Source organism: Hippoglossus stenolepis, chromosome 2, assembly GCF_022539355.2.
Source record: "Hippoglossus stenolepis isolate QCI-W04-F060 chromosome 2, HSTE1.2, whole genome shotgun sequence".
Classification (NCBI taxonomy): domain Eukaryota; kingdom Metazoa; phylum Chordata; class Actinopteri; order Pleuronectiformes; family Pleuronectidae; genus Hippoglossus; species Hippoglossus stenolepis.
The window spans coordinates 3917812-3929730 of record NC_061484.1 but is presented as its reverse complement, the minus strand read 5'-3'; the positions used below and the strand labels follow the sequence as shown (position 1 = coordinate 3929730).

The following is an 11919-nucleotide window of genomic DNA, read 5'->3' as shown; positions in this document are numbered from 1 at the left end:
GATTTAGATATGGAGTTCTTGATTAATAAAACTGTCAATGTGGATTACTGTTTGATTATTGATATTTGTTTTCAGAACAGAGTCCAATTCCTTCATCATCCAGAAACATCTGGATGACTGTAGTGCCAAACCATTTCTTTTTTACCAGTGTTATCAGTGTTAGTTCACCATTCATCATGTGAGTGTTACTCATCATTTAGACTTTGCTCTCTTATATTTGCAATTTCAAAAACACATGTTCATTTACAGATCTTACTCTCATTTAGATAAACAGAAAACTAGGTGATGTGCATCAGGATTGAGATCCAGATGTCTGCTGAAAGGGCGGTGACACAGGAATGTGTATTCATGCTGTGTGTGTGCGTGTATGTATGTGTGTTTGTGTGTGTATGTGTGTGTGTGTGTGTGCTTGCGTGTGAGCGCGCGCGCAGCAGAGAGCAGCTCATTCACTTCCAGGTGCACTGCTCCACGGTCCAGTCACATTTCAACACGAACTGCTTTCGGCCTAATAAATGCGCATGCGCACCAAGGCCGACCCCTCCGGTTTCTGCGTGCGGTGCCACGTTAGTAGCGGTAGACACAAAACACCAGCTCTCTCCCAACCTTTGGACGAGGAAGAAGCCGTGAAGCGAGACCGACTCCCCGCCGCTACTCCGCAACCGAACGTGTCCGCAGCTCCCATCTCTCTGTCTGGAAGAAACACTTACGAGGCTAACTATGCTGAAGTTGCTGCTCCTCTGCTCACTGGCCGTGGCCAGCAGAGCTGAGGTCCCCGAGGAGGAAGACGTCCTGGTGCTGAAGAAGAGTAACTTGGACGAGGCGCTCAGCGCTCACCCCAACATCCTGGTTGAATTCTGTGAGTAACAGCGGCTGCTCCAAACCTCTCCTGCTAATGCTAGCTGCCTCCTGTGGGCTCAGCGGCTGCCCGGCTAGCGTGCTACATGGAGCCTGGCTCCGTGTTAGCATTAAACTTTGACACTTGTGACAAGTCGCAGCTGTTAGCAGCGAACGCACTAATGTCGGGCTCAGTTTAGCGTCCCGGTTTATTTCACCTATTTCTCCTCCTGCTGCTCAAACTGTGAGGAAACTGTTGGAGACGGGTTGTCTTTGTCGCTACTTCTCAGAAGTTTGAGCAGCTAGCACCGAGTTCCCTCGAAGTGTAAACGATTCAGACGCAACACGCAACTTGTCTGAACACGGTTAAACTCCGCTCGTTTCACTATTAACGTCAATCGCATAACAACTTTTATTCATTCACATTACTGTTGTATCATGGCTGTAGCGCCAGGGCGGTACAGGCAGCTAATAGTAGTGCATCCTATCGTACTTATGTGATTTAGCACTAGCGTTAGCACTTCTGTCGTCAGAATAAACCTGTAATAACATGTTAGTAATAAACATCAGAGGTATCTTGAAGCTAAAGTAGTGGGTGAGTGTGTTTTTAGTCAAAGTTTCGATTGTCCCCTGCGGTTTCTCGGTGAGTTTCACTTTCCCTGGAGGTTTTCATCACTGTGGTTTGAAGTATTAATATTTTAGTTACGAGTCTTTATTTCTCCTCTAATCGGTTTCACATTCCAGCCTCCAATGGGCCACTTTTCTCCGCCTGCAGGCCCGTCCCGCTTCACTTTTGTCAGTGTGATGACCTGCTCCCACCGTGAGTGACTCATGTGTGGTCCAGTCACAGGCCGGGGTGGTTGAGACCCTCCAATGAGCTGGAGCTGGGAGGGACCAGCGCGTAGTCTGTCCCCACGTACACCCCAGCTGGGCGGGGTCTGCGCGTGGATGTGGAGCTAGGTTGACGTGTACATTACAAAAGTTCATCTGTTGCGTTTGTGTTGACGCGACTCGAACAAGGAAGTTTTGTTATATGTGGAGAATTTGAGGTGATGCAACGTCAGGTCCGTGAATTCGACGTGTCACTTCTGATCAGACGATTTGTCCGTTTGCACCCAGACCATTTTCCAACATTAGCACGTGCAGGAACTGATTTGTCCCAAGTGTTTTTGTGTGGGAGTTTGCTCCAGCCACTTAACACGTTAAAGCTAAACAAAAACCCTCAAGATACAGCTGTTAGTTTTTAAAATGATCACAAAATGTATTTGAAGTTTCCCAAAACATTCAACGTTATCTATGTTTAATTATTATTTTTGCGTAATTATCTAAACAATGAAATTGGTTAATTAATAAGAGCACATATTCAATAAGTTGCTTCCGTTTCTTTTTGTCTTTTTATACCATTATTCAATGAATGTTATGGGCTTTCTGGTGACATTCTGAACTTTAAATTCTGTAAATTGATGTGCATTTGTCCTCATTTGTCAGGAATCAATAATGTCTAATGTGGAGCCCCTGTGTTTGTGCCCTGCAGATGCCCCATGGTGTGGTCACTGCAAGGCCCTGGCCCCAGAGTATGCCAAGGCCGCTGGCATGCTGAAGGCCGATGGGTCAGCCATCCGCCTGGGTAAAGTGGACGCCACAGAGGAGACGGAACTTGCACAAGAGTATGGTGTCCGGGGATACCCCACAATTAAGTTCTTCAAGGGTGGAGAGAAGGAGTCCCCCAAAGAGTACTCTGGTGAGCATTAATGTTTGCCTGTAATGACTTTCTTTTATTAGATAAGTGATTCAGAAGTCAGATAGGATTTGTATATTTTGTCAGTTGTAATGTTCTTATCCTCCCCAATAATATCTTAGAACTTTCTGAATTAAAATATTAAGTGTCATTTTCTTCATCTTGTAGCTTAGCATTTCTCTACCAAAAGCCTCCAAATGATTGTGTTTTTCTTTTTCCAAAGTGATGTAATCTTGAGTAACCTCTGGCAAATTGAAGTGAATTGATATTATAATGTTGTGAAATTCTATATAGATAAAGAAGAATTAGATCAGACAACCATAGGAACATTGGCCTTCTTCATTGGCGTAATATGATCTGCACAGCAGCAGAAATAGTGAGTCAGCCAATCAGCTCTCTGTAACAGGACTGAGACAAAATGTAGGTTGGGCCTCCTCTACACGCTCCCCTCATGCTGACTCTGAGCCTGGCCTGTCAGCAGGGTAGAGATATGTGCAGTTCTTCACGTCGCCTCTTCTGGCCCAGGCCAGGCTTCGTTTAGAAAGGGAGGGGAGAGGTAACTTTGAATGTGGGTTTTCTGGTGGACATGAATACTCTGAATTGAGTTCAACTTCTAGAAACACCCTCCTCCCGTCTCCCACGTACTGCACCAACACTCCATGCTATATCACTTCATCAGCATGGGTTTCTCAGGGAAATTGCTCCCGTGTTGCATCAGTGTCTATCTTTAATTTCAATTTGATTGCAACAGGCTTACTCCATGGTAAACATGTTTTTGCTGCCTCAGAAAGTTAGCGTAAGGATTCCTTTTATACAACATGGTGCTTGGATCTGAAGTGGTAAGAGCTGTTGGCCAGAGGTTTCAGAAAAGCAGAAGTCATGTGTTTTTGCTGATATTTTTTCACATTCTAAAAAGACTTTGACACCAGAAAATTAACGAGTGGTGTCTTTGTGCCTCCACGTCTGCAGTTTGACTGATGGTGCTATTTCACTTTACCAGTTCTCCCCTAAGACACCAGCATTTGAGTTCAGGTCTGCTGTATCTGAGTCAGAGTAAAGATGGTTTCACTACGAGTGGTTTCACTATGACTTAAAAAAGATAATCCTATTGTCCTCATGAGAGGAATTGAATCTCATTTTTATTTCCTAAAAAAAATAAGTCACATGTCAGTGTTTGACCTTTTGGCAAGTTTTGGGATATTGTGCATACAGAATGACTCTGAGTTACTGTGTTCCAGCTGGCAGACAGGCAGATGACATTGTCGCTTGGCTGAAAAAGCGCACAGGCCCAGCCGTCGCCACCCTGGCTGGGGTCACGGAGGCAGAGTCTCTGATCGCTGACAATGAGGTTGCAGTCGTTGGATTCTTTAAGGTACAATTTTAATAACAAGTTATGGTTTATACCGGAGTGATTTTTGTAAAAAAGCTCATTCCTTTTGTTTATGTTTGACACATTTTATATGAAGACATCATGATGCTTTCGAGCATTCACACATCTGAAGAGCCATACCATTGGTTAACTTGTATTAAATTAACTTTTAGTAATTTTGGGATTAATTAATTACACTATGCTCCAATTCATATAAATGTTATGTTTCTGCAGGATGCCGAATCTGCTGGTGCCAAGGCCTACGAAAAGGCAGCTGAGAGCATAGATGACATTCCTTTCTCCAAGACCTCCGATGAGGCTGTTTTCTCCAAGTTTGAAGTGTCAGAGGACAGCGTTGTCCTCTTCAAGAAGGTGACTTTGAGTGTATTTCTTCACTGTTTCAAAATAACTAAGATGTCATTACACAAAAATCACATCTACTTACAGGTACTGTATCTATTCAGATCTCTGGACAAACTGGTCACAGGACTTGTCTTTAAGTACAGATTTCAAAATAGCAGAGTTTGAGTAGTTACTCACTGTCTCATGTGTAATCACATACTAAATAGTGTATCTGTGGCCTTGGATCAGTTTTTGTAACACACTCACACATAAGTAAGCATTTATAGGTGTGACACCAGTGTTTTTTATCCACACCTTGGTAATGTGATGCTGTGGACCTCACAGTATCTCCTCCCTGTTGCTAAACTTGGCCTGTCGAAGATCTTTTAACGTTTAAGATGTGCGCCTGACTTTGGCCCTGTAGCTTGACTTCCCAGTGAATGATCTCAACATGTTGAGCTTATGTTGAATGGTAAAGAGCTGTATTTGCCGATGGTCTGTCTTTCAAGTAGACCCATTGGCTTTGAGCAGAGGATGAATGGATAACAGCTGAATGCCTTCCTTAAAAGTACAAAAGGATGATGAGTGGGAATGAGCTAGATTGTCTCAGACATTCGATCAGTTTATAAGAGATAAACAAGACTCATGACAAACTAACTATGGCTATTGACAGCTTCTGTTTTAATTCTCCAGCAAACTGGTTGTGTAGAACATGTCTCCTGCAGAGTGAGGATCAAACTATCGCTTTTCTACTTGGTTGCTGAACAGTTGGTTTGGTAAAGATCTTAATTGGCCTTTTACTTTTTACTGCACAAAAACTAACAAGCAACTCAAAGTGACGCCACTTCACCTGGTGTCCACCGCAGCATTTCCTAAAGGGCTTACTAGCTTCCTCCATTTTCATAACAAAATGCTTCATTACTGACTTACTCTACTGATGGGTCAAGAGGATATGCAATTGGTTAAACTGACAGTGATTGCCCTCTGCTGGATCAGGAGACAAACTACTTCAGAATGTCGGAAGCGCTTCTTGACTGTATATTTAGAAATCGAACATGTCATTATAGTTTCAATAAAAATAATGTTTAAAGAAATTAACTAAATACTTAAATATGTACTAACAGTCACGGACTCAGGTCAGAGATTGTTGCTTTCTTATCAGTGTAGATATGTCATATTGGGTCAAGGTCCAGTGGGTCCGCCTATAAACATTAAGCAACTGTGTACTGAGGTTGTTTGATGAATTTAACTGTTACAACAGATGTAACCTACTACGTGTGCGTGTGCGTAAAAAATATTTCACTATTTTGGTGCACGCTGTCCTTCAGTTATGGATGATCTTTCATTTTGGCTTCTGGACAGAGGCTCAGTGCTTCCTCTGCCATTGTCTGGCCTCTGATCCCTCTGGTAACTTTACCGTGTTGGTAACTTTACCCCACGTACTGCTGATATGTGGGCTCATTGCCTACAGTTAAATAAACCCTCCCACATCAGGGGCTCAGTCTTAATCAACAGCTGGGGTCTTTCACTTGTTTATTTCAACAAGGATTCAGAGCTTATGTTTCATAGTCTCAATCAGTGCCCACAGGGCTGGCAGCATGCCACTGACCAAACGTCATTTCTCCTATTGTGTACCAGTAAAGACTGCTTGGCACAGTTGTACCACTGCTATTCTTAACACCCAGTAAAAGTCACTTCTCTGGCTCTTATTTCAGCTGGGGTTTACCAAGAGATTTTAAAGTGGTTTGTTTGGTAAATCTATGTTTGCTGTTCACAGGCAGACCACATGGAAGGATAATACTTGTATCTCAATGTTTCCATGTTTCCTTTACAGTTCGACGAGGGCCGCAATACTTTTGACGGAGAGATGACCAAAGAAAAACTCCTGGCTTTTGTCAAAGCCAACCAGCTGCCACTGGTCATTGAGTTCACTGAGCAGGTAATGACTGAAGCCGTGCACATCAATATGCAGCGGTGGAGGAAGCACTCAAACATTTTACTTGAGCAAAAGTACAGATAAATAGACAAAAATGTACTCAAGTAAAAGTACCACAGTAACTTTTCTACTTGGAGAATTAAAAGTATTTTACTGAGTGTAGCCTATTTCCTAATTCGTCTTCTCCAGCATTATGGCTGAGAGTCAGCGGTGGCCTCTTCTGAATTTCTACATAAGTTAAGTACCGATACATGAAAAATGTACTCTAGTACAGTTACGAAGATACTTTTGTTACATCCCACCACAAAGTACTTTCCACAACATAAGCAGTGCAACTCAACATCTGATGTGCACATGTAAAACTTGCATGTTTCTGTGTTCATCAGACTGCCCCCAAAATCTTCGGCGGAGAGATCAAGTCCCACATCCTCATGTTCCTGCCCAAAACTGCTTCAGACTTCCAGGACAAAATGGACCAGTTTAAGAAAGCGGCAGAGGGATTCAGGGGCCGGGTAGGTGACCTGCCTGAGGAGACGTGCTACTCTGCACTCTGAAATGCACTTGTCTTCAACCTGACACGTGATTGTTGTGCATTCTGTAAATATCACAGATATATATATTTTTTAATTGATCTCCTCCATCTCCCCCTGTCCAGATCCTGTTCATTTTCATTGACAGCGACGTGGATGACAACGAGCGTATCTTGGAGTTCTTTGGCCTGAAGAAAGAGGAGTGTCCAGCCATCCGCCTCATCACCCTGGAGGATGAGATGACAAAGTACAAGCCAGAGAGCGAGTCCATCACAGCAGAGAGCATCACTGAATTCTGCACACGGTTCACTGATGGCAAACTTAAGGTGAGAGAGGTTTATATGTTTGTGTGTGTGTATATATACACAACATACTGAGGACAAATTCTGAATGAATCCTGTTAATGTCATGGTCTGTCTTTGTGTTATTTTACAGCCGCATCTCATGAGCCAGGACATCCCTAAAGACTGGGACAAAAACCCTGTCAAAATCTTGGTGGGCAAGAACTTTGAGGAGGTCGTCTTCAATCCTGCTAAGAACGTCTTTGTGGAATTCTGTAAGAACCCTTGTCTTTTTCAGATTTTACTTTTTATTACATTTTTTTTTTCTCCCTATGACAAAGGGAGACATTGAAGTTTCAATTTGTAAAACATGATAACAGTCGTCAAGTCTTTGGAATGAGGTGGAAAAGGGGTTGACCCGTTAAAGGGGTATTTCCAGTCAAAGCTCAGTTGCTCATTGGTGAGAGAAAAAAGCATATAGCTGCAGTCTCGGAAACTGGAATCTTGCACCTACTTACTTGGCCTTTTTCAAATGCAAAAGAGCTGAGGCTGCTCTTGTACCTTCTCAGCCTCATGCTCTGCAAATGAATTTGTTACCATACACTGAAGTTGAAAAGATCTGGTTAAATATAGCCGCTGGTTTATTTTTAATTGTAATCCCCATCCAAATTTGCACCATTTCTGGAGGTATTTTCCATGGCAGGCTCTTAAATACAGCTCATGGTCAGTCATGCTGAATGGGAAAGGCCCATTTTCCCTGACTGTGTGTGTGTGGCGAGGGGGGGTTCAAGTCATGAAGCGGAGGCTGCACGTGACATGTGAAAAATAGACCATTTGCCTGCTTCCAACTGTACATTGTATACTGACTATTGTTTTAACAGCTCAATAAATAGTATGCAGAAATAAACCAATGAATGTTAAAAGCTAAACTTTCATTCCCCTAAACGTGTTAAATGTGTTCACTGATGAATAACTAAATGAGCTAAAGCCAATACAAGTTTGCTGAGTGTTTTGTACATTTTATCAGTAATAATTTGACACTGAACTGTTTTTTTGTTGTTGTATATAGATGCACCTTGGTGTGGACACTGCAAACAGCTGACTCCCATCTGGGAGAAACTGGGAGAGAAGTATATGGACAGTGATGACACCGTCGTGGCAAAGATGGATTCCACAGTCAATGAGATCGAGACAGTAAAAGTCCATAGCTTTCCTACTCTCAAGTTCTTCCCTGCTGGAGATGACCGCAAGGTGAGTGCCTCATCACTGAGTTTATGTTCTCAATTCTACTGTCTTCAGTTCTTCATAACTTTCTATCTGATTTTGGGATGGGTGGGGAAAGAAATAATCCTCAAGTGTAATAGCCAAAATACAATGTCACCCCTTTGTTTTTATTGATCAAAGATTTGTTATGAATCAAGAATCAATATTTGAATTGTGACCCTAAGAATCTAAACAGATGCTCTGCTTAAATCTGATCAGTAAGTAGTATTACTCTAATCCCTCTTAACCTTGCTCTTTGTGTTGACTGATCCATTCAACAACTCTCCTTCCCAATAATAGCTTTGCCTTCTTATTCATTATGTGCTTTAGCAGTTATGAATTAATGATATCTGGGTGATTATTTGGATCTAAAGTCAGTACCATAGAGGCTTCCAAAATGTCATTAGTGCTTCTTGATTTAGCAGTGTTAAGCACATGCAGAAACCTGAGCCTGCAGGCCTCATGAGTTTCTGCCCCATTATGTTGGTGTTTGGTTCTACACATTTTCAGTAATGATGTCTGATGAACAGGTGGTCGACTACAATGGGGAGAGAACACTGGAAGGCTTCACCAAGTTCCTAGAGAGCGGCGGCACGGACGGCGGCGCCCCTGCAGGAGACGATGATGATCTGGATGCAGAGGTGAGCTAATTTCTACTGAGCTGAGACATAATTGATTGCTTTATTTGAAGCAATTAAATCACAGCATAGTTGTAGCCTTATGAGAACTTGTTTTTTTTCTTAGTCCAATCAGCTTCACCGAAAAAACCTGTAGCCCCTTCATTACTGAGCTCACAAACAAAACATGACACTTGCGTCTTAAGTGTCTGAATCGTTGACTATATTTGCTGAGTCTGTCTGGACTTTGTTGACTATAGCTTGACTGAGCGGCTGCTCCGATGATCTTCATTTACTGGCCCTCTCTACATTTGGCTTTTGGAGACAAGCCAGTGAAACAAAGCAGTATGTTAGTAGGTCAGAGCACTTTATCAAAATGTATTGTATAAACCGCATGTATGCAGACTTGCTTTGTGTATGGATTTTCAATATTGGTGCGTTTACATTGTTTCATAAGCAATTTGTAGAAGGAGATGTTTTTTGTTAATTTGACACTTTATTTCCAACAAAGTTTCATATTTTGAATCAGAAAATGCACCATTTTATTTTAAACTTCTTTTGGAGTTGAGTCTTGATAATAAAACTGAAAGTCAGGAGCGTAGAAGAGAGTGCACATCTCTCATTGAAACTCTACTGCTTTTGGAGGCATATTGGCTTCATGTCTGAAGTTGCCCAGAATAGGTTTTTGGGACTAGGCCCTCTGAGTTTAGGATGTAACCTTAGAACTGACCCACTTTTTTTGTCTTATAAGGGGTTAGGAATGGAATAACTGGAAAGAAACACTATCATGGTATGGTTTTAGGATTAGATGTCCATTTGAAGAAAATTTCAGCTTTACGAAAAATGGCACCTTGCACTTAGTCACCAATAAAGATTTTAGCTTTACATTTTATATGATATCGACCAGTCTGCCAGGAACACCTGGCTCCATGTCCTGGTCAAACGTGCAGATTATGCAGTTTGGACTTTGACAAACTCCCTGTGTGCAGTGACTCTGCTGTATCCAGTGCACATTAGAAGGGATTTCTTCTAGCACCTTCCCACTCCACTACTGCCAACACGCCCCCTTCCCAGAAGTCTAATTGCAGTGCTGTCCGCCAATGCCCCCTGCAGCTGTCATTGCTGTTTACTGGCCTTTGCCTGGAGACCCGAGCCACCAGATAATAGCCGCACGTGCAAGGCTGTAATCAACATTAGTGTTGTCCTGAATCAGTTGAATCTCCTCTACCCACCTGTCCACAGACTAGATGTGAGGGAATGACTCTGCAGAACAAAGCTGTCATCCATAGCTGTGCTTGTGACAGTGCTGATTGACATTGATTTTTATTTGTTCAGATGTGTTTTAGATGTTTGTCACTGTATGAAGGTCTAGTTTATAATCCAGATTATGAATATTCGTTATTGACTAACAACCCTCTCTGCTGTCCAGGATTTGGACGATATAGATGAAGGACCGGACGAGGACTCTGACGGCGAGGATGGAGGTGACCACGATGAGTTGTAGGAGCTGGCAGTGGAGAGCGAGAGAGAGAGGAGACGAGTCCCGCCCCAACCCTTCCAACCGGTCACCATCACTACCTTCACTTCCCAGTGGACCTTCCCTGTCCTGTGAACATTAATACTTCCCCTCTCGGTCAGTCAGCCGGCCTGTTAGCCAGCTGGCCAGTCAGTCAGTCCATCAGTGGCGTGGCAGGGCCTTTTTTTCGCCTGCCACTTCTCTAAGCTCGCAGCTTCTGGTCAGACTGGTCTTGTCCCATATCTGGGGACTCTGTGGAACAGCACACCACCTCTATGGGAGACCTCAATGCCTTCTCTGCAAAGCTCCACATCAGCTGTTTGCCTTTGTATATTTTAAACCAAATGTAAAAAAAGAATATGGCATTGAGATCCAGTTTTCAAAATGTTTGTTTTTCCTGATAAATTTGCTCCCCTCTTAAAAACCATCTTTCCATTGATCAGTGTGGGTATGAGCTAAATGAGTGTAAAGCGTATTTGTAGGTATGTGGGGATGCCAGTGGGGATGCCAGTGTTCTTTTCCCTCTGACAATAGACCAGAGGACCAGAGTTTTGTGTGTTGGTTAGCTAAGGACTGAACTCTCAGGGGACAAGGGGCCATCCTATAGATGTTACTTTTTATTTTGCAATGTCTTCACTAAAATACACCCCACAAAGTTTGTTCAGTGTGGCACAGAGGTCCCCTTTCTGTAGCTGAGACCAATAATGTTCTTTCTTTTGGTGGGTGAAGGGGGTTTACTTTGTTTTCATGCCCTTCATTCCCAAACTATTTCCCGGTTCACTCTCCTCATTTCAGCTCGGCTACTGACTATTATTTGGGGGAAAACTTTTTTTTTATTTAATTGCTTTCACAATGAGTTATTTTGCTTTTTAATTTAGGACTTGTCATTTTTAATAACGTACCATGGTGCCCAGCTGTAGCCAGTTGGCCCTGTTGGGGCAGAGTTGGCCCCTGGACACACTCTCAGACCTGGGATGGTTTTTGGAGCCATTTCTGATAGGTCGCACTGCATTCATGCCTAATCAGAGATTCATTGTGGTTACTGAAGCGGACAGAGATTGGTACAGTTCCCTGGTCAGGTTGTTTTGAGAGAAGTGTCTGTTCTATCTGAGTCGGGTAGGGAACAGTTGCACAGCCCCACCTCTCACCCACACTGTACCTCCATCCCTTTTGGCTCTGCCCAACACCCATATTGCCACACAGTTGTGTGTTTGTGTGAGTGAGGTGTGAGTGCGCAGTTCTGAATGGTGTAAAAGTGTGTGCGTGTATATGTGTTTGGCATGGAGGGGAGGCTTGAGTAGAGCAAGGTGATGGTTTTGACAGCTGTACAGCGGTAGGGGGAAATAAAATAAAAAAGCATTCCATCATATCCAAATTGATGTGGTAAACGTGAAATGGTGGCCAATAAACAAAATACTAAAATAAGTTTGTCTTCAGTTTCTTTTCTTTTTTTGAACTTCTTGTTTTGTTTTAATTAGATGTCTGTAATGCAT

The 11919-nt window shown here is 42.8% G+C and overlaps 1 protein-coding gene across 1 annotated transcript; it reads left to right on the top strand.

Annotated features, from left to right (window-relative positions):
• Positions 1-484: 484 nt before the first annotated feature.
• On the top strand, positions 485-11851 carry p4hb (prolyl 4-hydroxylase, beta polypeptide). Its single transcript, XM_035170391.2, has 11 exons — positions 485-856; positions 2369-2575; positions 3811-3944; positions 4176-4313; positions 6118-6222; positions 6606-6731; positions 6875-7075; positions 7185-7305; positions 8100-8281; positions 8824-8934; positions 10340-11851. Exons 1-11 carry the CDS (start codon positions 718-720, stop codon positions 10412-10414), a joined length of 1539 nt encoding a protein of 512 aa, XP_035026282.1. The 5' UTR covers positions 485-717; the 3' UTR covers positions 10415-11851.
• Positions 11852-11919: the final 68 nt, after the last annotated feature.